This window comes from Carcharhinus amblyrhynchos, chromosome 23 (assembly GCF_965287045.1).
Source record: "Carcharhinus amblyrhynchos chromosome 23, sCarAmb.v2.hapA, whole genome shotgun sequence".
NCBI lineage: Eukaryota > Metazoa > Chordata > Chondrichthyes > Carcharhiniformes > Carcharhinidae > Carcharhinus > Carcharhinus amblyrhynchos.
The window spans coordinates 12,801,412-12,826,692 of record NC_137346.1 but is presented as its reverse complement, the minus strand read 5'-3'; the positions used below and the strand labels follow the sequence as shown (position 1 = coordinate 12,826,692).

Here is a 25,281-nt window from a genome sequence, read left to right as displayed (position 1 = left end):
GACAGGCTGTCATGTGCATGTTGGTGAGGCCTTGATTATTAATAGGAGCATAGGACTCGGGGACAGGAGTAGGCCATTCAGCACTTGAGCCTGCTCATGGCTGACTTGGTTGATGTCTCAACTCCTCTTTTCTGTCTGCATCCCTGCATAACCTTTGACTCCCAATAATCTGCATGACGCTACCTTGAATAAATACAATGGCCCAGCCTCCACTGCTTTCTGAGGTAAAGAATTCCACAGACTAACACCTGGTTCTAGTCCCTCATACAAGTGGAAACATCATCTATCAAGTCCCCTTGTGTTCTTGTATGTTTCAGTAAGATCCCACCCCATTCTTCTAAACCCCAATAGAATTCCTACAGTTCAGACCGAGGTCACGTGGCCCATTAAGTCTGCACCGACTGACATAGCATCTTACCCAGGCCTACCCACCACTATATTCTTGTAACCCCATGTACCTAACTTGCTAATCCCCCTAATCTACATCCTTAGACACTAAGGGGCAATTTTAGCATGGCCATTCCACCTAACTGGGGCAGCGTGGTGGCACAGTGATCAGTACTGTTGCCTCACAGTGCCAGAGATCCTAGTTCGATTTCCCAGCTTGGCACTTGTGTGGAATTTGCACTTTCTCCCTGTGTCTGCCTGGATTTCCTCCAGGTGCTCTGATTTCCTCCCACAGTCCAAAGATGTGCATAAGGTGGATTGGCCATGCTAACTTGCCCCTTAGTGTCAGGGAGACTAGCTAGGGTAAATATATGAGGTTATGGAGATAGGGCCTGGGTGGGATTGTGATCGGTGCAGGCTCAATGGGCCAAATAGCCGCCTCCTGCACCATAGGATTCAATGATTCTATGAATGGCCTCCTCCTGCACTGTAGGGATTCTATGAACCTGCACATCTTTGAACTGTGGAAGGAAGCCGGAGCAACCGGATGAAACCCACACAGACACAGGGAAAGCATGCAGACTCCACACAGTCACTGAAGGCTGGAATGGAACCTGTGAGGCAGCAGTGCTAACCCACTGTGTCACCCCTAGGTTTAAGCCATGGTGACATTGAGCTTTACAGGCCCAACTGTTCAACCTTTCTTTGTAAGATATATATGGAGCTATCTTGCTTTTTTGTTGCTGTAAAATTGGGTTTTAGTTTAATTTTGATAGGTGAACAAAGTCTATATTGTGACGTAGTCTACTTGGGTCCTAAGTCTTGATATGGTTGGACTGGATTTAGTTAACACAAATCAGCAGCATACAACTGCTTTGATTTATTATTGTCACATGTATTGGGATACGGTGAATAGTATTGTATCTTGCATGCTATACAGACAAAGCATACCATTCATAGTGTCAATGTGGAGAAGGAAAGGAGAGGGTGCGGAATATAGTGATGCAGTTACAGATAGGGTGAAGAGAATGATCAGCTTAATATAACTGTCTGTAACTTCTCTTGTTATGGAATAGTCCATAAAGATAGCACAAATAAGAAATCAGAAATAAAACCAAAAAAAAGCTTTAGTTTAATGTTTGTTTATTAGTGTCAAAAGGCTTGCATTAACTCTGCAATGAAGTTATTGTGAAAATCCCCTAGTCACCACAGTCCGCCTGTTCGGGTACGCTGGGGGAGAATTTAGCTTGGCCAATGCCCCTAACCAGCACATCTTTCAGACTGTGGGAGGAAACCCACGCAGACATGGGGAGGATGTGGAAACGCCACACACTGATCCAAGCCAGGTTCTAGGCGCGGTGAGGCAACAGTGTTAATCTACAGAATTCACTATCCCAAAGTGTGGTGTGTGCTGGGACAGTGAGTAAATCTAAGGAGGAGTTAGACAGATTTTTAATTGGTAATGGGTTGAAGGGTTATGGAGAGAAGGGAAGAAAATGTGGACGAGGAGCACATCAGCCATGATCGAATAGCGGAGTGGACTCAATGAACTGAAAGGCCTAATTCTGCTCCTGTACCTTCTGAAGTTATGACCTAGTGTGTCACCGTGCCACCCCCACAATACTCAGGTCAGGCAGCATCTATGGAGATAAACAGAGTTAACGTCAGTTATTTTATATTTTGAAACTTAATTTTTCTCCTGACAGTGAATGCCCAGTGATTTGCAGTATTGTGGAAGAACTTGACTTGTGATTGTCTTTGCACACAGACTAAGCAGGCTATTCCACGGTGCATAGATAGGTATCAGTGGGATCATCCTCAGTTGGGTTCCAGTCATTTCTTCGGCAGGAGTTTCCATTTGTATTGAGGGTGTTTGTGGCAGATGGTTTTGGGGTGCTAGAGGAAGGTAGGAGGAGAGTTGTGGTGGGAGGTGAAAATTCCACCCTTGCTGGTAGCCTGAAAGTAAAACAAAAACATTGGACACGCTCAAGGTCAGGCACTGCATTTGTGCACAGGAAAACATCAAGTTAATGTTTCAGGTTAATGACCTTTTGGACTGCCTGTTCTGATGAAAGGTCATTGCCTAAAATGTTAACCCTGAAACAGTTGTTCTATCTCTCCACACTTGCTGCCTGACCTGCTGAGTGTTTCCAGCATTTGGAAAAAAATACCAGCTGTGAACATTTCTGAATGTCACATTGTCCTGTCCCATCAGAGTTGAGGCTGGTTGAATGTGGATCAAGAAAAAAAGACTTGTATTGGTGTATAGCATCTTTCACAAATGTCAAATTGCCCCAATGCACTTTATAGCCAGTTAATTGCAGTTGAAACACATGCACTGTTGTCGTGTAGAAAAGGTCGCATTCAATTTGCGCACAGCAAACTCCCACATCAGCATGTGATCATGATCAGATAATCTCCGTCTGTAATGTTGATGAAGGATAAATATTGGAACCATAGAATCCCTACAGTGAAGACAGAGGCCATTCAGCCCATTGAGCCTGCAAGGACCACATTCCCACCCAGGGCCTATCCCCGTAATCTCACTTATTTACCCTGTTAATCCCCCTAACACTGAGGGGCAATTTAACATGACCAATCCACCTAACCTGCACATCTTTGGAGTATAGAAGGAAACTAGAGCACCCATGCAGATGCAGGGAGAATGTGCAAACTCAACATGATCACCGGAGGCTGGAATTGAACACAGGTCCCTGCTGTGAGGCAGCAGTGTTAACCGCTGAACCACCATGCCCCCCAAAATATTGGCTGGAACACCCTGGTCTCTCTGTTGGTCACCGCAGGGCTATGGGGTATTTCCCATCCACCTGAAAGGACAAATCAGACCTCAGTGCAGCATGCCCTGAGGACCACACTGGAATGTCGGCCTTGATTGTGCTCAAGTCCTAGAGCGAATCTCCAACTGTGACCTCTGATTCAGAGGAGAGAGTGCTGTTGATTGAGCCATACCATTACTAACTTTCCTACAACCCATTCATAAGTTTCTTCCAGTGCAGTCTTATAACATTTACTGCAATTAATTCCACCCTGCCCCCCACCGAGATCACGTAACCCAATGGTGGAGTTTTTTTTTCCTTATCCAACTGTGTATCACATTGGCCTGCTTTGCTTGGCCCAGATTCCTCATGTTGCGTTCTGACTGCCTTCCAAGGCAGCAATTTCAATCCCTGCATTCTGACATTATTTTCTTTTGGAGAGTAAGTCACAAAGTCATGCGAAATATGACCTCAATTATGTAACTCGCGCTGAAAAATTAATTCGTACAAAATAGTCCTAATCAAGCTCATTTTGCAGTAAAACTGTTGTATCTGAGTCACGGCACATTACAGCATCTATGTTCCTGAATATTAACATGAGTAGCCTGTAAGCATGTCACCCCTGCCCCAATAGGTAAGGCAGGAAGGTTTCAAGTTCACATTCCGAGGATCAGTGGCTGCAGTTGGAGCATCAGTGCTACACAGTTGACTTCAATAGCCACATGGAATGGGTGTAAATTGGACCCCTGACCCAAACCCCACCCCTGCTTTCACCGGGCAGGTTGGGCTAAAGCCAACCATTGGAGGAAGGGAAGAGGCATTACCATTCTGTTACAATACCTGCAGTTAACATTTAAAGAAACTCAAACACTTGGTGATTAATGGAAAGACATTATAGAATCATAGAACCCTACAGTGCAGAAAGAGGCCCTACGGCCCATTGAGTCTGCACTGACCACAATCCCACCCAGGCCCTACCCCATATACCTACATATTTTACCTGCTAATCCCTCTAACCTAAGCATCCTAGTATACTAAGGGCCAATTTTAGCATGGCCAATCAACCTAACACGCGCATCTTTGGACTGTGGGAAGAAACCAGAGCACCCAGAGGAAACCCACGCAGACACGAGGAGAATGTGCAAACTCCACACAGACAGTGACCCGAGCCGGGAATCGAACCCAGATCCCTGGAGCTGTGAAGCAGCAGTGCTAACCACCATGCTACCATGCTGCCCACGGTATAAGAACATAATAAGAACATAAGAAATAGGAGCAGGAGTAGGCCATCCAGCCCTTCGAGCCTGCCCTGCCATTCAATAAGATCATGGCTGATCTGTCGTGTCTCAGTTCCACATTCCCGCCCTCTCCCCATAACCCTTAATCCCCTCGCTTATCAAAAACCCATCAACCTGCGTCTTAAAAATATTTAGTGAGGCAGCCTCCACCACCTCAACGGGCAGAGAATTCCAGAGATTCACCACCCTTTGAGTGAAGAAGTTCCTCCTCAACTCCGTTCTAACCCCCCCATCTTGAGGCTGTGCCCCCTAGTCCTACTATCCTTTCTGAGCGGGAAGAGCCTCCATCCTATCCATCCCATTCATCATCTTATACGTCTCAATGAGATCTCCCCTCATTCTTCTAAACTCTAACGAGTACAAGCCTAGTTTATTCAGCCTCTCCTCATAGCTCAACCCCCTCAACTCCGGTATCAGCCTAGTAAACCTCCTCTGCACTCCCTCCAAGGCCAAAATATCCTTGCGTAAGTACGGCGCCCAAAACTGCACACAGTACTCCAGCTGCGGCCTCACCAATGCCCTATACAGTTGCAGCAAGACCTCCCTACTTTTATATTCAATCCCCCTCACTATGAAGGCCAGCATCCCATTCGCCTTCCTGACCACCTGCTGCACCTGCAGGCTGGGTTTTTGCGACTCATGCACAAGGACCCCGAGGTCCCTCTGCACCGTCGCCTGCTGCAGTTTTTCGCCCCGTAAGTAATGGTCCTTCCTACCATTATTCCTACCAAAGTGGACCAACATACCAAAGTATGTTGCAAGATTTCATGATTTTAAATAAAAACAGACTTAATATATAAAATTAAATAAAAGCAAACACTATTAACACTAGTTTATACTTATGAACGCTATGTATCAAGTCTTACTTTTACTCTCCCTTGCTTACTCCCCTCACCCCAACACAATTCCCACATCTTATGAAATCCTAAAGTTAATTCAGTTTTCCTGGCACCCATCCAAGGATATGCTGCAGCTCCTTGGAAGTCACTTTCATCCTCTGTGTTCCAGCTATTCTCCAAAGAGTGAGATTTCATGCAGATCCTTCTAGTAGCTTTTGGTGAAGTAATCCTTCAATTTTCCTTAAAGACCTCTCAACTGTGGGTTTTTCAGCTCCAAATGTGGAACCACTTTCTTGTTTGGGGATTTAAACGCCAGGCACACTGATGGTTCCTCATGACCTTCTATGCTGTCACAGCTTCTGTACAGCTGCAGGCCCCATGTCTGATTCCTGGCAGGTGTTCTCTCTAGCTGTTCCAAGTTGCCAAAAGGCTAATAGCCTTTCACTCTGAAGAGCACTGTAGGTTTTGTTCTCTGGGGTCAAGCTAGGCAAATCTTCCAGCTGTGTTTCTCTTCATGTGAGCCCTAAGTCTCCAAGCTGAGCTCAAACCCCGACCTGTATTCTTATGGTGGACAATAAAGTTACTGTTTCCTCTGCCTAATGTGCAGGCTTGCTTACAATTCACCCCCCCGTTGCTTCCTCATCTCAGTGGGCTGCAGGGTACACTAGACCAAAGCAGCAACTGCCTTCTGTGGAAAAACTCAGATAAACTAAATTAGGGCAGCATGGTGGCGCAGTGGTCAGCACTGCTGCTTCACAGCGCCAGGGACCCAAGTTTAATTCCAGCCTTGGGTGTCAGTCTCTGTGGAGTTTGCATGTTCTCCCCATGTCTGCGTGAATTTCCTCCGGGTGCCCTGGTTTCCTCCCACAGTCCAAAGATGTGCAGATTAGGTGGATTGGCCATAGTAAGTTGCCCCTTATTGTCCAAAGTTTTGTTGGTTGGGGGGAGTTAGAGGGATAAGTATGTAGGGTTACAGGGATGGGACCTGGGCAAGATACTCTGTCGATGAGTGGGTGGGGACTCAGTGGGCCAAATGGCGGCCTCCTGCATTGTAGGGATTTTATGAAAAGAACCTCTAACCTCCACAGCCCATGATAACATGGCAAGGTTTTGGAGGCCTCCGATAGAAATGTAACTTAATTCTTACCTTCAACACAACTCTTTGATTCTGTAATCAATATAAATATATCTCAAATGGAGTATTACAAGTCTTAATGGCTAGTTTTTCACTTGTATTGAGATAATGATAGATGCCCTGGCTCCAACAAGAGACCTAGAGATGGATCACTCATTGTTCAGTGTTAAACTTCTGGCTCTGATGTCATAAGTACACATGGAACACTTTGAATTGTCACGACTTGAGGTGTTCCAGTAATTTCTAAAGCGTTTTAATTACCTTATCCTATCAAATTTGTTCTTCCCAAAGCCAAAATCTACTCCAGAATTTTAATATAAACCGTGAAACCAGTCGATTGTGACAGTCTTTATTCCTGATTGCTGCCCTGCACTCTTGGCTGAAGCGGTATATCGGTGAGAACGTGATTAGGTTGGCTTTGATGTTCACCACAGTGGAGCACCAATCTTATCATCCATGTCTTGCTTCACATTTGAATACTATGGAGGCGGGGGGGGTGGTTTACAGTCTACAGGCAAAGAGGAAAATTTTTGAGGTGGAGAAGTCAACCCAACTAAATGGTGGTTGGGATGTTAATCTTTTAATATATGTCCTTGGTTTCTAGGAGCCATCAAAAATTAGTCCCAATCTCATTTATAATTAATCTGTTTGCTGTAGTGTTTGGTGAGGATTTATTTGATTCATTCATGTGGTCGAGATTTATTGCCCGTCTGTAGTTGCCCTTGGAGGGCAGTTGAGAATCAGCCACATTGCCGTGGCTCTGGAGTCACATGTAGGCCAGACCAGGTGAACCAGATGGTTTTTTTTCCACGATTGGCAATGATGAGGGCGGGCGGTGCAGCAGTCCATTCCATGTAAGGTGATGAATATTGGCTTCGGGTTATGTCACAGGACATAGAATTTGATTAGTGGGGAAAATCTTAATAAAAATTCAAATTGGAAGCAAACCACCTTTTATTTTGGAACTGGCCAACATTCATCCTTTGACCAACAGCTCCAAGAAAATATGTCGCCTGTCTATTTATCTCATTGCTGTTTTTAGAAGCTTGCCATTTTGCAAAATGACTGTAGTGTTTTCCTTCATAAGTGGTAGTTTTTAACAGCAGTAATTTACATTTATATAGAGCATTGAATGTAGTGTAATGTTCCAAGGTACTTAATCCATGATACTGATTAAAAACATTCAGCATGGAAGAAGATATCAGAGTGTATAGATTCATAGATGCTTACAGCACCAGAAGACCATTCGGCCCATCCTGTCCATGCCAGTAAACAATGATCTGACTGCACTATTCCTATTTTCCAGTGCTTGTACCATAGCCCAGGAGGTTATGGCAACACAAGTGAATGTCTAAATACTGAGAACCTCTGACTCAGAAACCTAAACCTTAGTCAAAGAGGAAGATTTTAAGGAGCATTTTTTAAAATTATTCTTTCATGGGGGCATTGCTGGCCAGGCCAGCTTTTAATTGTCCATCTCTAATTGCTCTTGAGAAGGTTGTGGTGAGCTGCCTACTTGAACCGCTACAATCCACGTGGCACAGTGCTGTTAGGGAGGGAGTTCCAGGATTTTGTCCAGCCACAGTGAAGGAATGGCAGCAATACATTTCCAAGTCAAGATGGTGAGTGCTTGGAGGGAAACTTCCAGGTGGTGTTCCCATGTGTCTGCTGTCCCTCTAAAGAGTAGAGGTTACAGGTTTGGAAGGTGCTGTCAAAGGAGCCTTAGCAAGTTGCTGCAGTGCATCTTGTAGACTGTACTCTCAGCTGATGGTCTGTATCGGTGGTGGAGCTAATAACAAGTGTTGGATGGGGTCCCAATCAAGTCGGCTGTTTTGTCCTGGATGGTGTTGAGCTTCCTTAGTGTTGGAGCTGCACTCATCCAGGTAATTGGGGGGTATTCCTTCATACTCTTGACTTGTACCTTGTTGATGGTGGACAGGCTTTGAGGAGTTAGGAGGTGACTTATTCGCCATAGCCTCTGACTTGTTCTTGTAGCCACAATATTTCTTTGGCAATTCCAGTTCAGGTTCTATTTATGTAGGGGTGAAAGACAAGAGATTGACCTGAAGAGATGACAAAGGTGCAGATGTGGGTGCCAGGTACGTTGAACGGAAACATGATTGGAGTTGGCAATGTTATAAAAGTGAAATTTATGGTCTTGGCAATGGACTGGATATGTGGTTGACAGCTGATCTTGGGGTTATGGATATACACCCAGGTTGCAAATGGCCTGGCTTCAATTCAGATGAGCCAGGGATCTTGACCAATGAATAGAAACTAGAAGCAGGAGTAGGCCATTTGACTCTTCGAGTCTGATCCACCATTCTTGTTGATCATGGCTGATCATCGAATTCAATATCCTGATCCCTCCATCCTCCTGTATTCCTTTAGCCCCAAGAGCTATATCTAATTTCTTCTTGAAATCAAGACAACGTTTTGGCCTTGGCTACGTTCTGTGGCCATGAATTCCATACATTCACCAACCTCTCGGTGAAGAAATTTTTCTTCACCTCAGTTCTAAAACATATACCTCTTATCCTCAAACTATGACTCCAAGTTCTGGACTTGCCCCACCATTGGGAACATTCTTTCTGAATCTACCCTGTCTAACCCTGTTAGAATTTTATAAGTTTCTATGAGATTCCCTCTCACTCTGCTAAACTCCAGTGAATATAATCCTAACTGACTTAATCTCTCCCCGTATAACAGACTTGCCATTCTCAAGAATCAGCTTGGTAAACCTTCGCTGTACTCTCTCGAGAGCAGGGACATCCTTCCTCAGATAAGGATACCAAAACTGCACACAATACTCCAGGTGTGACGTCACCAACACCCTATACAATTGCAGCAAAACGTCCCATCCCTGTACTCAAACCATGTGGTGCCTGATGTGTTTCGGACGAGGTTGACAATGATACAGGTCAATGAGTACCACATTGTTGTAATTAAATTTTACACAACGCGTCTTGGGCCATTTCTGACAGTGGCATACTATGAATTATAGTTTGACTTTTATTGAAGTACAGTTTAGATTGGGCATACTCTAAACCAGGGAGGAAAGCACGATATAAAGAAATGGTGGGTGGGTCAATGGAATAAATTGTCCTCAATGATTTATGAAGAAATTAACACTGAATTGAATCTAAATGTTTACTACTTGCATCTCATTGAATGAAGCTACGTGGATGAGATGACCGACCCATCATCCATGCATTGAGATGGAGTGTATATCTCTGAGAGAGAAAGGAAGAATGCAGTTGACAAGAAGTGGCCATTGTGGCCCAGAAACCCATCCAGTTTGCAGAAATTAATGCGTGAATTGTCATTTGTTTCCTCAGCCCTAGCTGATTAGCAGAACCCAGTGGATCTTGAACCCATTTCTGCTCTGGCCCGTTGACCTGCCGTGATAAACGATTCCACATTTTTTCTGCCTTTCGATGATAAGTGCTCTGCCCAATCTTTCACACCTCTAACTAATTTTTAAACTGTGTTCCCTGGTTTACTATGCAATTGGCAATTTGCCCAGGTCAATCTTTTGTGGAATCCATCTCGGGCATTGGAAGTAGATCTAACTGGAGCTTTCAAAAGGGAATTAGCTAAATGTTTGAAATGGAAAACTTTGCAAAGCAATGGGAGGTGTGGGAGGGAGCTGGGGAATGGGACTCTGCAGTCTTGCCTTAGAAAAAGGCACACCTTTTTAAAGTGCTTTTCATAGAATCCTTACAGTGCAGAAGGAGGCAATTCAGCACACTGAGCCAGCAGAGACAACAATCCCACCCATGTTTACCCCACTAATCCCCCTGACACTAACAGGCAATTTAGAACAGCCAATCAACCTAACCTACACATCTTTGGACTGTGGGATGAAACTGGAGGAACCCATGCAGACACAGACAGAATGTGCAAGCTCCACACGGACAGTCACCTGAGGCCAGAATCGAACCCAGATCCCTGGCGCTGTGAGGCAGCAGTGCTAACTGCTGTGCCCACTGTGCTCACAATCACTAGCTCCGAAGGCCAGTGGGTGCATTATCAATCAGGCTGCTGGGGATGTACTGGTATCAAGTGTCTTAATTGTAGCCAACAAAAATGTATTAGTGATCACCAGATATCAGTCATCCCTGCAAGATATCCATCATTTTATTCATATTAAAGCAGGTTATATGCCACACAGCACTGTCTCAACAAGCTGTATTGGAATGCTCTGTGAAATGTACCGCAGTGGTAGGAATGTTTATTCTGGTTTAATCCATAAATGGCGAACAATTATTCTTGATGAAGATGAGGCAAAAACTCATTCAATTGATGTGCTTTCGTTTCATTTGCAGTTCAGTATCATCAAAGCCTTAACATTTTTAAATGTAATTAAATGCCATTACTTCAACCTACTAATGAAATGATCCTGGTATTCTAAATATGCACAGCTCTTTCTCTCTCTCTCTCTCTCTCTCAGTATTTGGACTCTGTGCTGACTACAGCAAGACTCACCAACCTTGTTGCGTGTGTGTAATTAAAATCTAACCTTAGCAGGTGATATATTGAGATGACTTGTGTGAGCATCAAACTTGACCCACAATGGAATGCTCACGTACGGGGTCATCCCCATAGAATTATACAGGACTACAGAATCCCTATAGCGCAGCAGGAGACCAATTCAGTCCATCAAGTCTGCACTGACTCTCCAACAGAGTGTCCTACCCAGGCCCTATCCTTGTAACACCACATATTTACCCTGCTAATCCGCTAATCCACTAAACCACACATCCTGGGGCACGAAGGGGCAAATTAGCATAGCTAATCCACCTAACCCTAGTTAAAGGATCTTTTAAGAGACTTCTGGATGAGTACACGGGACTTAGTAAGATAGAGAGTTATAGGGTAAGCCTAGTAGGTAGAGATGTGCGGCGCAACTTGTGGGCCAAAGGGCCTGTTTGTGCTGTAGGTTTCCTATGTTCTAAAGTTTATTTATCGGTCACAAATAGGCTTGCATTGACATTGTGATGACGGTATTGTGAAAATCCCCTAGTCGTCACATTCCGGTGCCTGTTTGGGTACACTGAGGGAGAATTTAGCATTGGCACACCTTTGGACTGTGGGTGGAAACTGGAACACCTGGAGGAAACCCATGCAGACATGGGGAGAACGTGCAGACTCCACACAGCCAGTGACCTAAGCTGGGAATCAAACCCAGGTCCCTGGCGCTGTAAGGCAGCAGTACTAACCCACTGTGCCAACCAGATGACTGCATTTGAATCCAGAGTAATTTGGCAGGTAACTGCACCATGTGGTGTGGGACCGAGCCCAATATAAAACAGGAAGGTTTAAGGTTCACCTCTGCTTGGTGCTGAATGAGCGAATATTAACCCGAGTGATGGTGCCGTGCCAGAAAGGGTTTCGGCGCTGTCTGGACGTGGGAGACGGGTTATTTGAGTTCAGCGGACCCCCGGGTCCTAAATTTGCAATCCAGCTGCCTGGGTTTGAGCAGAGGGAGTGAGAAACCCGAGAACCATTTCACTGTGGCGGCCTCCAGCCTGCTGACACCCAGTTACAAGCTGCACACGAAAGGAAAGGCTAGTTCACTGAGGGACTGGAGAGCTTGGAACACAGCACAGCGACTGGCCATTTGACCCAGTGGCCTATGATGGGTTGGAATAGACCATAGAATCCCAACCATGCAGAAAGAGGCCATTCGGCCCATCTAGTCTGCCCTGATCACAATCCCACCCAGACCCTATCCCCATTTACCCTAGTCATTCACCCTAGCTAATCCCCCTGACAGCAAGGTGCAATTTATTGTGACCAATCAACCTAACCAGCACATTGTTGGACTGTGTGAGGAAACTGGAGCACCTGGCAGACATGGGGAGAGCATGCAAACTCCACACAGACCGTGATCCAAGCTGGGAATTGAATCTGGGTCCCTGGCGCTGTGAGGCAGCAGTGCTAACCACTGTGTTACCATGCTGCCCCGGAGAATGTAAAGAGAATTGTCATATTCCTCAGCTGTTCCACAAAAACTTATAAACTTTTTCAAAAGATTTTCGTTTATTTTTATCCAATTTTATCTCAAATTCTCCAAGTCTGAAATGTCCAGATGTAAGAACCAATCTGTTGTAATGTGGTCCATTGTCATTGATATTGGTTCAAATATACCGAGCTTTCTTCAGTACCAGTACATTTCCCTGTTTAAGTGTTATTAAGAGAGAGCACTGTTCTTTTTATTTGCCATGGTTGTGTTGGGTTTCAAAGAATTACTTTGAATGCCACTGCATGTATTAATTCCATGACTAATGGTTCCCAGGGCTGCAGAAAAATCTGGCTGTTATCAGGACAATGAGTTGGTTTGTATCTTCCAGCTGGCAGAATGGCTGCACACCTTTCAGTGGGCACAGGGTGGCAGTGTGCTGGGGACACCATGAGCCGCTCAGCCGGGAGGTTTTTTTTGAGTTTGATTTGCAGCGTTGATTGGTACTGGGTGCTTGTGTTTGAGCATCCCCTAGAGGGCGAGGCCTGCTATTCTTGGCTGTGATGCGTGTAGGAAAGCTGGCTGGTTCAGACTAGGAAGTGCAGTGTCTGTATCTGCAGTACTCTAATTCTGGGTTGAGTTAGATGAAACAAAGAAGTTGCATTGATTTGAATATGTGCACATGCGTACTGTGTTTGAATATTGGGGGTTGGGAGAAGGGGGCAGGGGTTGGGGGGGGGATGGGAGCTGGTGGGGGGAGTTGTGCCTGTGTCCCTGTGTGTGAGAGAAATAAAGCAAAGAGTTAGTTCATGTCTTGAGGCAGCTTTATACTGTTTAACGTTTGTAACTTCATGTTGTAGTTTTATTGTTTCTTTTGTGCAGTTAGCTCTGAAATCTCATTTGGTGCAGCGAGTGTTTAGTTTTTGTGTTCCTTTGCCTATGATATTGGTATTGTAATCTCTCTCTCTCTCACCCCTAACGTGTTGAAACTAGTGCTGGGAAGTATTATTGGATATACTAGGACCTCCCCAACTGTCCCTCTGTTATCCTGCTAATTGTAGAATCCCTGCAGTGCAGAAGGAGGCCATTCGGCCCATTGAGACTGCACCGACCCCAGGTCCTGTCCCACCCAGGTCCTATCCCCGTAACCCCATGGTTTTATCCAGCTAATCCCCATGACACTAAGGGGCAATTTAGCATGGCCAATCAACATAACCCATACATTTTTGGACCGTGGGAGGAAACCGGAGCACCCGGAGGAAACCCGCGCAGACTCGGGGAGAATGTGCAAACTTCACCCAGACAGTGACCCAAGGCTGGAATTGAACCCAGGTCACTGGCACCGAGAGGCAGCAGGGATAACCACTCTGCCACCTTGTCTCCCTAATTGGAACTGATGCTTCGTAAACTTTTAACATTTGCTAAACGTGTTGGAGGTGGATTTTTCTGCGATTTTTATCCTGTGAAGGTTTAGCTTCATTGTTCTTGCAAAGCAGTCAGTTTTCTTCATCACTGCTGACTGACCTCTTCGTTAACAGTGTGTCTTGTTTTAAATATGATATTTGCTGAGAATTGGCTTTCTTTTTCCTGCTGTAATGAAAGGGAGGATTATTTTCAAAAAAAGCTAGAGGAAATCTATAAAGACGGGAGGATTTTGGGTAATTTCCAGTTTCTTTCCTTTTCAAGCTGTCTGCTAGTTTTATATTTCTACTCTCGCTACGCTGTGTAAGTCAATCTACCTTTGCCTTGATTCTTCTCTTATATATTGTGGCTCTGTACAAAAGGCTTGTGGTCTGACTTAGCACAGATCCAAATGGACAATGGTGTGTGCGAGCAAGCCTCGCGTAACAGGACACCCGAGGAAAGTGCTGCTTTTGACATTTTCTCAGAGCCACTGCCAGGAGAGAGGCATTGAATTGTGCCACTTGGTATGGGTGTCACATTGCTGTCCTGAATGTCCCTCCTTGGACTGAGACTGCCTAAGATTCCGCCACTGCCACCTTTCTCTGGGCCAAGGCATTATATTGTTTTTCAACTAATGCTACCAGCTGCCTGCAGTCGGACAAAGTTTTGCGACTGATTCCCACTCCTAACCCCCCCACCACCCCCCCAGGTACAGAGAGCCATGTAGAATATTCTGCAGGGGGCCTCTGTTGCCCTTAACGCCACCTCTTTGAAAAGATGGGTTAAAGTGTCGACACAGGAGAAGTCCTTTCCTGGGCACGTGGGCAGTTTGGCAGCGGCAGCTGTTGGAAAGTTTTTTTTTCTCTCTCTCGGTCCCTGAAAATATTCGGATGGGCTTTGTGACGTTTTTTTTATTGCTGTCTTTTATTGCCCTCTGTCCTAGCTTTCGGTGCGGGCAGCTGCTGGGGGCTAGGCACCCTGTGAATTAACCCCACTCCCTCTCCTGTCTTGGTTTTGCTCACGACAGTTTCCCCTGACTGCACCACTGCTAAGACTGGTCATGGGGAGCTCGGTTTCGGCTTGCTGCAGACTTCTGGTGGGCTTGATCCTGAGGCGGCAGCCCGAAGGGTGGAGCGACGAGGGTCGGCCGCTGTTGACCGACTCTCGGAGGGAGCGTTGTGCCGCACCTTCTGGTTTCGCCTTCCCGGTTAAGACCGAGCCCGCTGCGTCGGAGGAGTGCCCTGCGCGAGGTTACCCCGACATCATCTTGAGCAGCGCAATAAGCAGCAACTCCGGGAAGTCTCTGACTTTAGAGAGCGCTGCCTCAAAGACGCAGGGAGCTCCTGATAACGTTGATAGAGACTGTTCCTTATCAGGCCTGGAGGACGCCTGTGTTAACAGCGGGATGTGCCTGACAGCTCTGAAGCTTGCGTCTTCCACATCTGATGACCTTCCCTCCGCCCTTGAGGAGATTATGAAACGGGTGAAAGATCATGGCTGCCAGCCTCGAGTTTGGCACGCCTGTGGAAAGTCTGATTGCTGCGCAGACGACGGTCTGTGCTGTGGAGAGACTCCTCTGAAAATAGCTGACATAACAGATGTGAGAGGGAAAAGCATTGGCTGGGAATCACCGAGTGAATTAGTGAGCCGAGACCAGGAAGGTGATTTTGTGCAGCTAGCTCAGAGAGGCGGCGAAGGTTTCAACTCTAAGCCGGAAGCAACGGAGAGCCAGCCCGACGCCGGGTCTGTCACCGAAGGTCACCGCCACGGCCGTCTGGTCAGAGGCGGCGACGCCGCCGGCCCCGTCCCCTGCCCGTGGCCTCAAAGACCCCCCGAGTTATCGATTCCTGCGGATCCGCGCCCCGAACGTGCGCGGGCCGAGGGAAAGCAGGCGGACTCGGCTCCGGGGAGGAATGCCAGTCGCCGCAAAGGGCAAGGGGAGCCGGCAGACGGAAATGCGGCTGGGACGCCGCCCGCCAGCCCGCCGCCGCCGCCACGCTCCCCGGGCCAGCCTGCTGCCCCCGAGGGTGACGGGGCCTTGAGCAGGATCGGCCAACGTGAAAGCCTCCGGAAGAGGAGGAAGAGAAAGAGGCTTCCACATTCGGTTGGATGTGAAGAAGGTGGGAGGGAGAGATGAAAATCAAAGGCAGCGTGCTTTCATTGTTGAGACAGGCCCTCTAATGATGCTAATTGTGCAGCTGCGCCAGGGTGAAGCTGGTTGGCATTGACTGTGACCAATTATTCAGTGCGAAGTTTGACAGCTTTTAATTATGTTCTTGTACTAGCAGAGCACATTTTAACCCCTTGAGGGCTAAATTCCCTCTACCTCACAGTTTCCCCCCACCCCCCCAAAAAAAACCCAGCCTGTCTTCAAACCTCGCACTGATATTTCTATCCCAGCAGATTCCTAGAATTGTAGAATCCCTACAGTACAGAAAGAGGCCATTTGGCCCATCGGGTCTGCGCCGAACACAATCTCTACTCCCGCGATCCCGCGCGTTTACCTTGCTAATCTCCCTGACACTAAGGGACAAGTTAGCATGGCCAATCCATCTACTCCCCACGTCTTTCGGACTGTGGGGGTGGGGGGTGAGCACGCACTGGGAACCCGCGCAAACAAGGGAAGAATGTCTCTGTGGAGACTGCACGATGACTCAAGGCCGGAATTGAACCCATGTCCCAGGCACTGTGAGGCAGCAGTGCTAACCACTGTGCTCCTGTGCCACCTAAATTCTTCTTCCGTGTACTAGGAAGTGATATATAAAGAATGTGAAAGCAAAGTGTTAATATTTAAGAAAATGGAGCTCTGGGGACTGTGCATTTGCACGCCACCCTCAGCAGGGGTTTCTCTGCAAAGTGGGGGGTGGGTGCAGTGGTGGGTGGAAGCGGACTGACTTGTAAACCCCGGCTCTCGTAGCTGTTGGACCCAACAGTAAACGTGCGTCCATGTCACTTTGGGGCAAAATTTCATCCGGGCAGCAAATATCCTGGCTGACCCCCGAGACCATTTGTGCTTTGGTCCCTCCTGAGGTAATGCCAGAAAAAAGCTTCTCGTGCCTCCAACTATTAGGTCACATCATCCCTACACACAGTCCAGAGGCTCTGATCAGACTGTGGAGGTGACTATGTTAATGGCGGCACAGTGGTTAGCACTGCTGTCTCACAGCGCCAGGGTCTGTGTGGGTTTCCTCTGGGTGCTGCAGTTTCCTCCCTCAGTCCAAAATGTGCAGATTAGGTTGATTGGCCATGCTAAATTGCCCCTTAGTGTCAGGGGACTAGCAGGGTAAATATGGGGTTATGGGGATAGGGCCTGGGTGGGATTGTAGTTGGTGCAAACTCGATGGGCTGAATGGCCTCCTGCACTATAGGGATTAAATGAATAGCGACTCCCAATCTGAAGCATTTCACTGACTGTTGCATTGAGGATGTGAACACAACTTTTAAGTTTAAGTTTATTTATTAGTGTCACAATAACACTGCAGTTAAGTTACGGTGAAAATACCCTAGTCGCCACACTTCAGTGCCTGTTCACTGAGGGGGAATTTAACTTAGCCATGTTAAATTGCCCCTTAGTTGCGGCGGGGTTAGCAGGGTGAGTATGTGTGGGGTTATAGGGGTAGGGACTGGGTGGGATTGTTGTCGGTGTAGGCTCGATGGGCTGAATGGCGGCCTCCTGCACTGCAAGGATTCCATGATTCTAACTTGTATCTGCCATGTGCCTGACAGTTTCTCCAGCGCTTTGTCTTTTTAAAGTGTGTTACAATGATCTTTGAAGTATCTTGCCAACGTGTGGCACTCAGTTAAACCGTATGTTGTTTAACCCAAATATGTAGATAACTGGAAGCTATCAAATCCTGGAAGGAAAAATACAAATTCATTAGCCTTTTAATCTTTTTAGCAAATCGTGCCTTTTGCTGGTGCATCTTTGCTTCTTTATGTTTAGCTTTAGTTTCACAGATGTTTTTAAAGTGTTTTCACATCATTTCTTTTGAAGTGATTTTGTGAACAATTCTGGGCCCAGTATCTGGGGAAGGATGTGCCGGCCTTGGAGAAGGTTCAGAGGAGGTTCATGAGAATGATCCCGCGAATGGAAAGCTTGACGTATGAGGAGCATTTGAGGACTCTGGGTCTGTGTTCGATGGAGTTTAGAAGGATGAGGGGGGATCTCATTGAAAACTGCAGATTACTGAAATGCCTGGATAGAGTGGGCATGGAGAAGATGTTTCCATTAATGGGACAGACTAGGATCCAAGGGCACAGCCTCAGAGTAAAGGGATAATGCTCTAGAACTGAAATGAGAAGGAATTTCTTCAGCCAGAGGGTGGTGAATCTGTGGAATTCATTGCCACAGAAGGCTGTGGAGGCCAGGTCATTGGATATATCTGAGACAGAGGTAGATAGGTTCTTGATTGGTAGAGGGATCAAAGGTTACGATTAAGGTGGGAGAATGGGGTTGAGAAACTTATCAACCATGATTGAATAGCGGAGCCTAATTTTGCTCCTGTGTCTTATGGGCCAACTTGATAGCTCACCAGCAGGATCCATGGTGAATGCTGCCTTTCGTGGGACCATTGATCACTGTAGGTGGTACATGCCTTATATTGGCTGCTTCTTGATGAGATTTTATGGTAACCAGTTGCTGCAAACATCTGTACCCTGGGGGTTACAATTAAAAACTGAACTGGACCGATGACGTAAGTAGTGTCAGGTCAGAGCCTGGGAATTCTGCAGAGAGTAATTTACCATCTGACTCCCAGAAGCTATTCACCATCTACAAGGCACAAAAATCAGGAGTGTGATGGAATACTCTCCTCTTGCCTGGATGGGTGCAGTTCCAACAATATTCAAGAAGCTCGATACCATCTAAGACAAAGCAGCCTGGTTGATCAACACCCCATCCATAAATATTCACTCCCTCCACCAGTGACGCACAGTAGCAGCAGTGTGTATCATCTACAAGGAACTTGCCTAGACTCCTTAGATATCACCTTTCAAACCCATGGTCACTACCGTCCCGAAGGATAATGGTAACAGGTTTATGGGAACACCCCCACCGGAAGGTCCCTTCCAAGCCACACACCATCCTGACTTGGAAATATATTGCTGTTCCTTCACTGTCGCTAGGGAACTTCCTTTCTAACAGCACTGTGGATGTACCTACATCACGTGGACTACAGTGGTCCAAGTAGTCAGCTCACCACCACCTTGGCAAGGGCAATTGGAGATGGGCAATAAATGCTGGCCTGGCCAGCGAAGCCCACACCCCATGAATAAATTTTTTTCAAAATCTGCATCCTTGGGGTGCAGTAATTTTTGGAAAGCTACCTGTCCAATTTCTCACTTGGGAGACATGAAATTCCTCTTTCAGTTATGGCTTGTTGTTTTGTTGTGAGTTTTGGTACAATTATGACATTTAAAAGACATTTGGACAGGTACGTGGATGGGAAGTGTTTAGAGGGATATGGGCTAAATGCAGGCAAATGGGACTAGTTTAGTTTAGGAAATCTAGCCTGGACAAGTTGGGCTGAAGGGCCTGTTTCCAAGCTATATATCTCTGGTTTGCCCTCGCTGTTCTATGTTCTTTCCCTGGCCATTTTGCTGCATAGTGTATATCAAACCAGTTTGTCGAAGTTCTCAGCAAATTGGAGTCTTCCATTTTGCAAAGGAAAAGAATGATAATTTAAAGGGACTGTCTCATGCAGTGCCAATTTTAGAATGCTTTGATGTCAGAATTAATTGGTGGAAGTCACATAATCGTGGTCTATTGCCAAGGAGGGTTTTCTTTACCCCTTGAATGTGCTGACTCATACTGAAATTTAGGTCAGCGTGGCAGCACAGTGATTAGTACTGCTGACTCACAGTGCCAGGGACCCAGGTTTGATTCCTAGTTTGGGTCACTGCCTATGTGGAGTCTATATATTCTCCCCATGTCTGCATGGGTTTCCTCCTATGGTCCAAAGATATGCGAATTAGGTTGATTGACCATCCTAAATTGCCTCTAGAGTCAGGGATAAATATGTGGGATTACAGAGATGGGACCTGGGTGGGATTGTGGTCGGTGTAGACTGGATGGGCCGAATGGCCTCCTTCTGCACAATAGGGATTCTATGAGGTCCCAATGTCGTCTTGGCATGGGAAGAGTTGAAGGTGTGCCTAATCCTGCCCTCACCCAGTGTCTGGTCTCTGCATTTCCCTGTGTGCCAGGGGAGCTGACTACTGGATTGTAATGGGGAGCAGGTGGTCTGGCCACTGCCTTACTTTACAGCCATCTCCCATTCCTTCTCGCCAAATTCTGGCAGCAACCCAGCGGTTTGAGATTAGCTAATTTAGTGCAGGGCATGTAATTTGCGCTCATTCAGCTGCATGTTAGGCAGACAGTTAAAACAGGAATTTTGCACGTTAATTTCCTTGTGCTGAATGCAGTTTGCCAGCCGGGAGAATTCCTTCGTTTTTGTTACCCAGTATCAGTAACAGGTCAAAAGTTGGGAATTCTGCAGAGAGTAACTCACCTCCTGACTCCCCAAAACTTGTCCATCATCGAATATCTATTGTTTTTGATTTGCCCATCGGAAGGTTTGACCTTTGAGAACCACACTTTCTGTTGTTCTGCGTTGGTAAGTTGGCTTTTCGGCCCCTCTCCCCTTTGGAGAGGTGCTTGGCACCCAAAGTACTTCATCCTGCGCTTGTGAGCGTGCTGGATTTAACTGCAACTTAGAAATAGCCAAAGGCAGCTCTTTTTCCTAAAGCACTGGTGGACGACCCACACGCAGAGCGGCAGGATTCCGAGTGTGGCGCGTTAGACGTTTCGTTCACCATTGCCGATGCATAGGGTTGCTACATTCCATCGATTTCCGCCTGTGTCTTTTTTCCTGCCTGTCTGATTGAAATGATTCGTAAAGCAAGGGCAAGGTGCGTGCTGATTGCTCATAACATTGACTGTGAGAGCTGTGCGCTCCCCCTGTGTCCAAAGTGTAAACATTTCTTCTGTTTTTACCATTTGAAGTTTATGACAGTTCTTGTAGAATCTACAGTGCAAAAGGAGGCCATTCAGCCCATCAAGTTTGCACCGACAACAATCCCACCCAGGTCCCATCCCCATAACCCCACATATTTACCCTGGCTAAATCCCCCTGACACTAAAGGTCAATGTAGCATGGCTAATCAACCTAATCCGCACATCTTTGGACTGTGGGAGGAAACCAGAGCACCCTGAGGAAACCCACACAGACATGGGGAGAGCACGCAAACTCCACACAGACAGTGACCCAAGCCTGGAATTGAACCTGGGTCCCTGGTGCTGTGAGGCAGCAGTGCTAACCACTGTACCACCATGCTGCCCCTATTGATATATGAATGATTAAGCATTTTTTATAACTCATCGTGAACTGTTCGGCTTGTATTAAACGTATTTAATCTTATTCATGGTTAATGAGTCCGATTTCAATGACAGGAGGGCCATTACAGGCAGTTCGCTTACTTGCTGAGGTTATTCATCACTGTTTTAAAGACTGGGGGGATTTGCTGTATTGAAGCATTGGTGGTGACCTAAGTCCCATTGCTTATTGGGCAGAATTTTGCAGTCCTGCTGCAGCAGAGGCGGGGCTGGAAAATGGGGCGAGAGCTTTCAAAAGCCAGTTGACTTGGGTGGGACTGGAAGATCCTGCTGGGCTGGGTGGGTGGGCCATAGGACTCTGCCCTGTACTTCACAGTGTTAGTGAGAGACTCTTTGTGATAATGATTCTGTTGGTTGGTTGCCTTGAGTCAGTTCTTGGTCACTGGGAATGCTGAGGGAATTCACCATCTGTTATGTTTTATTTCCAGCCCATTCATCGGGCATGCCGCTAGTCAACGGTGATGGCGGGCACGATCATTCCGAGGTGGAAAACCACAAAGAGAAGGATGACGGCGAGACTCGGGCGGACGATGGGAATGAGCAAGAAGTGATAGTCATCCAGGACACTGGATTCACTGTCAAGATGCATGTCCCTGGTATAGAGCCATTCGACCTCCAGGTTAGTGTGGGAACAGTTTAAGCTCCAAGTTAGTTGACTTTGAGAAAGTGCAATTGGGTTTCAAATACAGACCTGTTAATACACAATCAAAATTAATTTATTAGTCACAATTAGGCTTACATTAACACGGCAATGAAGTTACTGTGAAAATCCCAGAGTCGCCACACTCCAGCACCTGTTCAGGTACACTGAGGGTGAATTTAACACGGCCAATGCACCTAACCAGCACATCTTTCAGATTGTGGGAGGAAACCGGAGCATCTGGAGGAAACCCACACAAACATGGGGAGAATGTGCAGACTCCGCACAGACAGTGACTCAAACTGGGAATTGAACCCGAGTCCCTCGCGCTGTGAGGCAGCAGTGCTAACCACTGTGCCACCGTGCTGCCCCAGTGACAAAGGCACAATTCAGTGACTTTTGGCAGCCTCATCCGAGTTCTTGGAGCTTTAGGATAGTCCAAAAAGAAGCAACACAATAAGGAAATTTGGAATAAAAACTTTTGCAAACATTCAGCAAGCCTATCAGAAACTGAAACTAAAAAATCCTCTTTTGTGTCCCAGTCTATGAAACTATGAGGACCTGCTGTCTTTAATTTGAGGTTGGTTTCCAGTTTTGTTTGGATCATAAGATGGTTTTGTTATTAGCTATCTTCATAACAAGCCAGAGCTGGAATGTTGCTTCTGCCATATGAGCGTATGCTGATTACTAAACACCAGGAAGCTAAATAGATGCTACTATTTGGATTCTTGTCCGTGGATTTGCTCCGAAAGCTTGTGCTACCAAATAAACCTGTTGGACTTTAACCTGGAGTTGTGAGATTACTTACTGTGCCCATCCCAGTCCAACACTGGCATCTCCACATCAGAGTATCTTACCCAGGGGGCCCTCTCCCTTATCATATCCCCGTAATCCCACACATTTACCATGGCCAATCCACCTAACCTGCACATCTTTGGAGTTTGGGAAGAAACCGGAGGAAACCCACGCAGATTCGGGGACAATGCGTGTACTCCACATGGTGACCTGAAGCCGGAATTGAACCCGGGTCCCTGGCGCTGTGAGACAGCAGTGCTAACCGCTGTGACACCATTCTTGTTGCTTATTGGCTGCTTACCCCTAACCTGATGATGAGCCTGAAGAAGACGGAGAGCTTCAATCAGTCCACCCAGGTCCTAAACTCCAAGACCCCACTACCAGCAGCACACCTCTCCCTTCATTCAGTACACAAGTTTTACTATCTTGAGAAGATAAACTCCAGTGACATTATGTGGAATATCAAAATCGGCAATTGTCTGGCAAAAGCAAACTCCACATTTGTCTGACTCTGGAAAGAGCACCCAGTTTGTCTCCGAGCAAAGATAAATATCTACTAGGCAGTGGCTCTAACACTTCTTTATGGGGCTGAGAGACTTGGACATTCTCCGAGCATGACATAAAGTCACAGCATTCCACCTTCGCTGTTTGAGATCTGTTTACAGCCTCAGCACAGCACAATCTTCAACACCAAGGTTCTTGCCTACATGGCGTGGAGAGCATCCATGCTCAGCTTCACTGGTTCAGTCATGTGGTGGATTCGCGCGGACCTGCTGAGCATGGGGGAACCTGCACCGTGGGACATCCCAAACTTGATCAAATGACAATCTGTCAATGGAGAGTGAGGGCTGAGGGAAGGAACTATCATGAACAGACCCAACTGGCGAAGTCCCTATCACTAAGTCATTTGACATTGGAGGCTAACTGAGTGCCTCCATCCATCCCTGCAACATGGTCACAGGGCACCGCTGTACTACAGACAGCTGCTGACAGCGCCAGGGACCCAAGTTCGATTCCAGCTTGGGTCACTGTCTGTGCGGAGTCTGCACATTCTCCCCGTGTCTGCGTGGGTTTTCTCCAGGTGCTCCAGTTTCCTCCCACACTCCAAAGCTGTGCAGGTTAGGTGGATTAACCGTGCTCAATTGTCCATGAGTGGCCCAAGATGTGTATATTAGGGGGAATAAACATGGTAAATGCAGGGGTTATGGGCATAGGGACACGGGTGAGTGTTGGTTGGTGGGGTAAGTTGGGCAGCACGGTAGCACAGTGTTTAGCACGGCTGCCTCACAGCGCCAGGGACCCAGGCTCAATTCTGACCTCGGGTCACTTTCTGTGCGGAGTTTGCCTGTTCTTCCCGTGTCTGCGTGTGTTTCCTCTGGGTGCTCTGCTTTTGTCCTGCAGTCCAAAGAGGTGCTGGTTAGGTAGATTGGCCATGCTAAATTGCCCCTTAGTGTCAGGAGGATTAGGAGGGTAAATACATGGGGTTACTGGGATGGGGCATGGGTGGAATTGTTGTCAGTGCAGACTCGATGGGTCAAATGGGCTCCTTCTGCGCTGTAGATTCTATGAAGTGCTCTTTCAGAGAATGAATCAGTGCACACAATGGGCTGAATGGCCTCCATCTGTACTGTAGGGATTCCAAGAGGTTTTTGTTTTGCTTGTGTCTTGTGATAGATCTGTATATTTGAAGAAAGGTGATCTGACCGGGTAGACCATCTGACTATTTGCTCAGCTGCTCATTCTTTGCCTTTGTTCCACTTCTCAGATGCTGGGGAAGGTGCATCAACACCTGTCGCCTTTGACTTAAACAGTCGTTCAAAAGGCCTCCTGTTGACTGCAGCTTCTGAGCGAGAGACCGCAGCCATTATTTACAGCAGCTGCAGGTCCCTGTTCAAACCACCCAGCTTTGAAGTGTTGGAGCGATGCAAGGAACCAGGGGTTTAATGTGAGGTGAATGTAATCACTATCTTACGCTCACCACCTCCTGTTTTTGACAAGGAGTGTCTGTGCTTCACGTGGACGGTCTGATTCCGGGAGATTGCATTTACTCTTTTCAGCAACTGATCTTTAAACGCAATGTTTATTCTCTGTATTATGGAATCATAGAATCCTACAGCGTAGAAAGAGACCATTCAGCCCATCGAGTCTGCAGCACCACAATCCCACCCAGGCCCTATCCGCATAACACCATGCATTTACCCTAGCTAATCCCCCTGAGGGGCAATTTATGGCCAATCCACTAACCCACACATCTTTGGACTATGGGAGGAAAAAGAAGCACCTAGAGGAAACTCACGGGGACAATGTGCAAACTTCACACCGACAGTGATCCAAGCCAGGAATCGAACCCAGGTCCTTGGCGCTGTGAGGCAGCAGTGCTAACCACTGCCACCGTGCCACCCAACAATTTTTTTTCTAAACTTGTAACTCATCCATCAATGATTTGCTTTGTGCACTGGTTTACTGACTCTTTCTAGAGGAAAAAAATATTTTTAAATATAACAGTATTAGTGTAACCTCTTTGGCATTATTCAAGGTGAGTCAGAGGATGCGATTCAGAAAGGAAGTACATCTTGGACTCCAGATTTTCCATGCATCACATTCATTGATTTGATTTATAATTGTCACATCTATTAGTATATAGCACA

The 25,281-nt window shown here is 46.7% G+C and overlaps 1 protein-coding gene across 4 annotated transcripts in view; it reads left to right on the top strand.

Annotated features, from left to right (window-relative positions):
* Positions 1 to 25,281, top strand: part of cluha (CLUH binding protein of NUMT mRNA a) — a 97,129-nt gene that overhangs the window by 5,422 nt on the left and 66,426 nt on the right. For 3 of the 4 annotated variants that reach the window (XM_080210368.1, XM_080210367.1, XM_080210369.1), the window contains exon 2: positions 21,627 to 21,817. In XM_080210368.1, the coding sequence (XP_080066494.1) occupies positions 21,627 to 21,817 (191 nt within the window). Of the gene's footprint in view, positions 1 to 14,865; positions 15,926 to 21,626; positions 21,818 to 25,281 lie in introns of those variants that run through there. The other variant, XM_080210366.1, reaches the window with a different exon arrangement.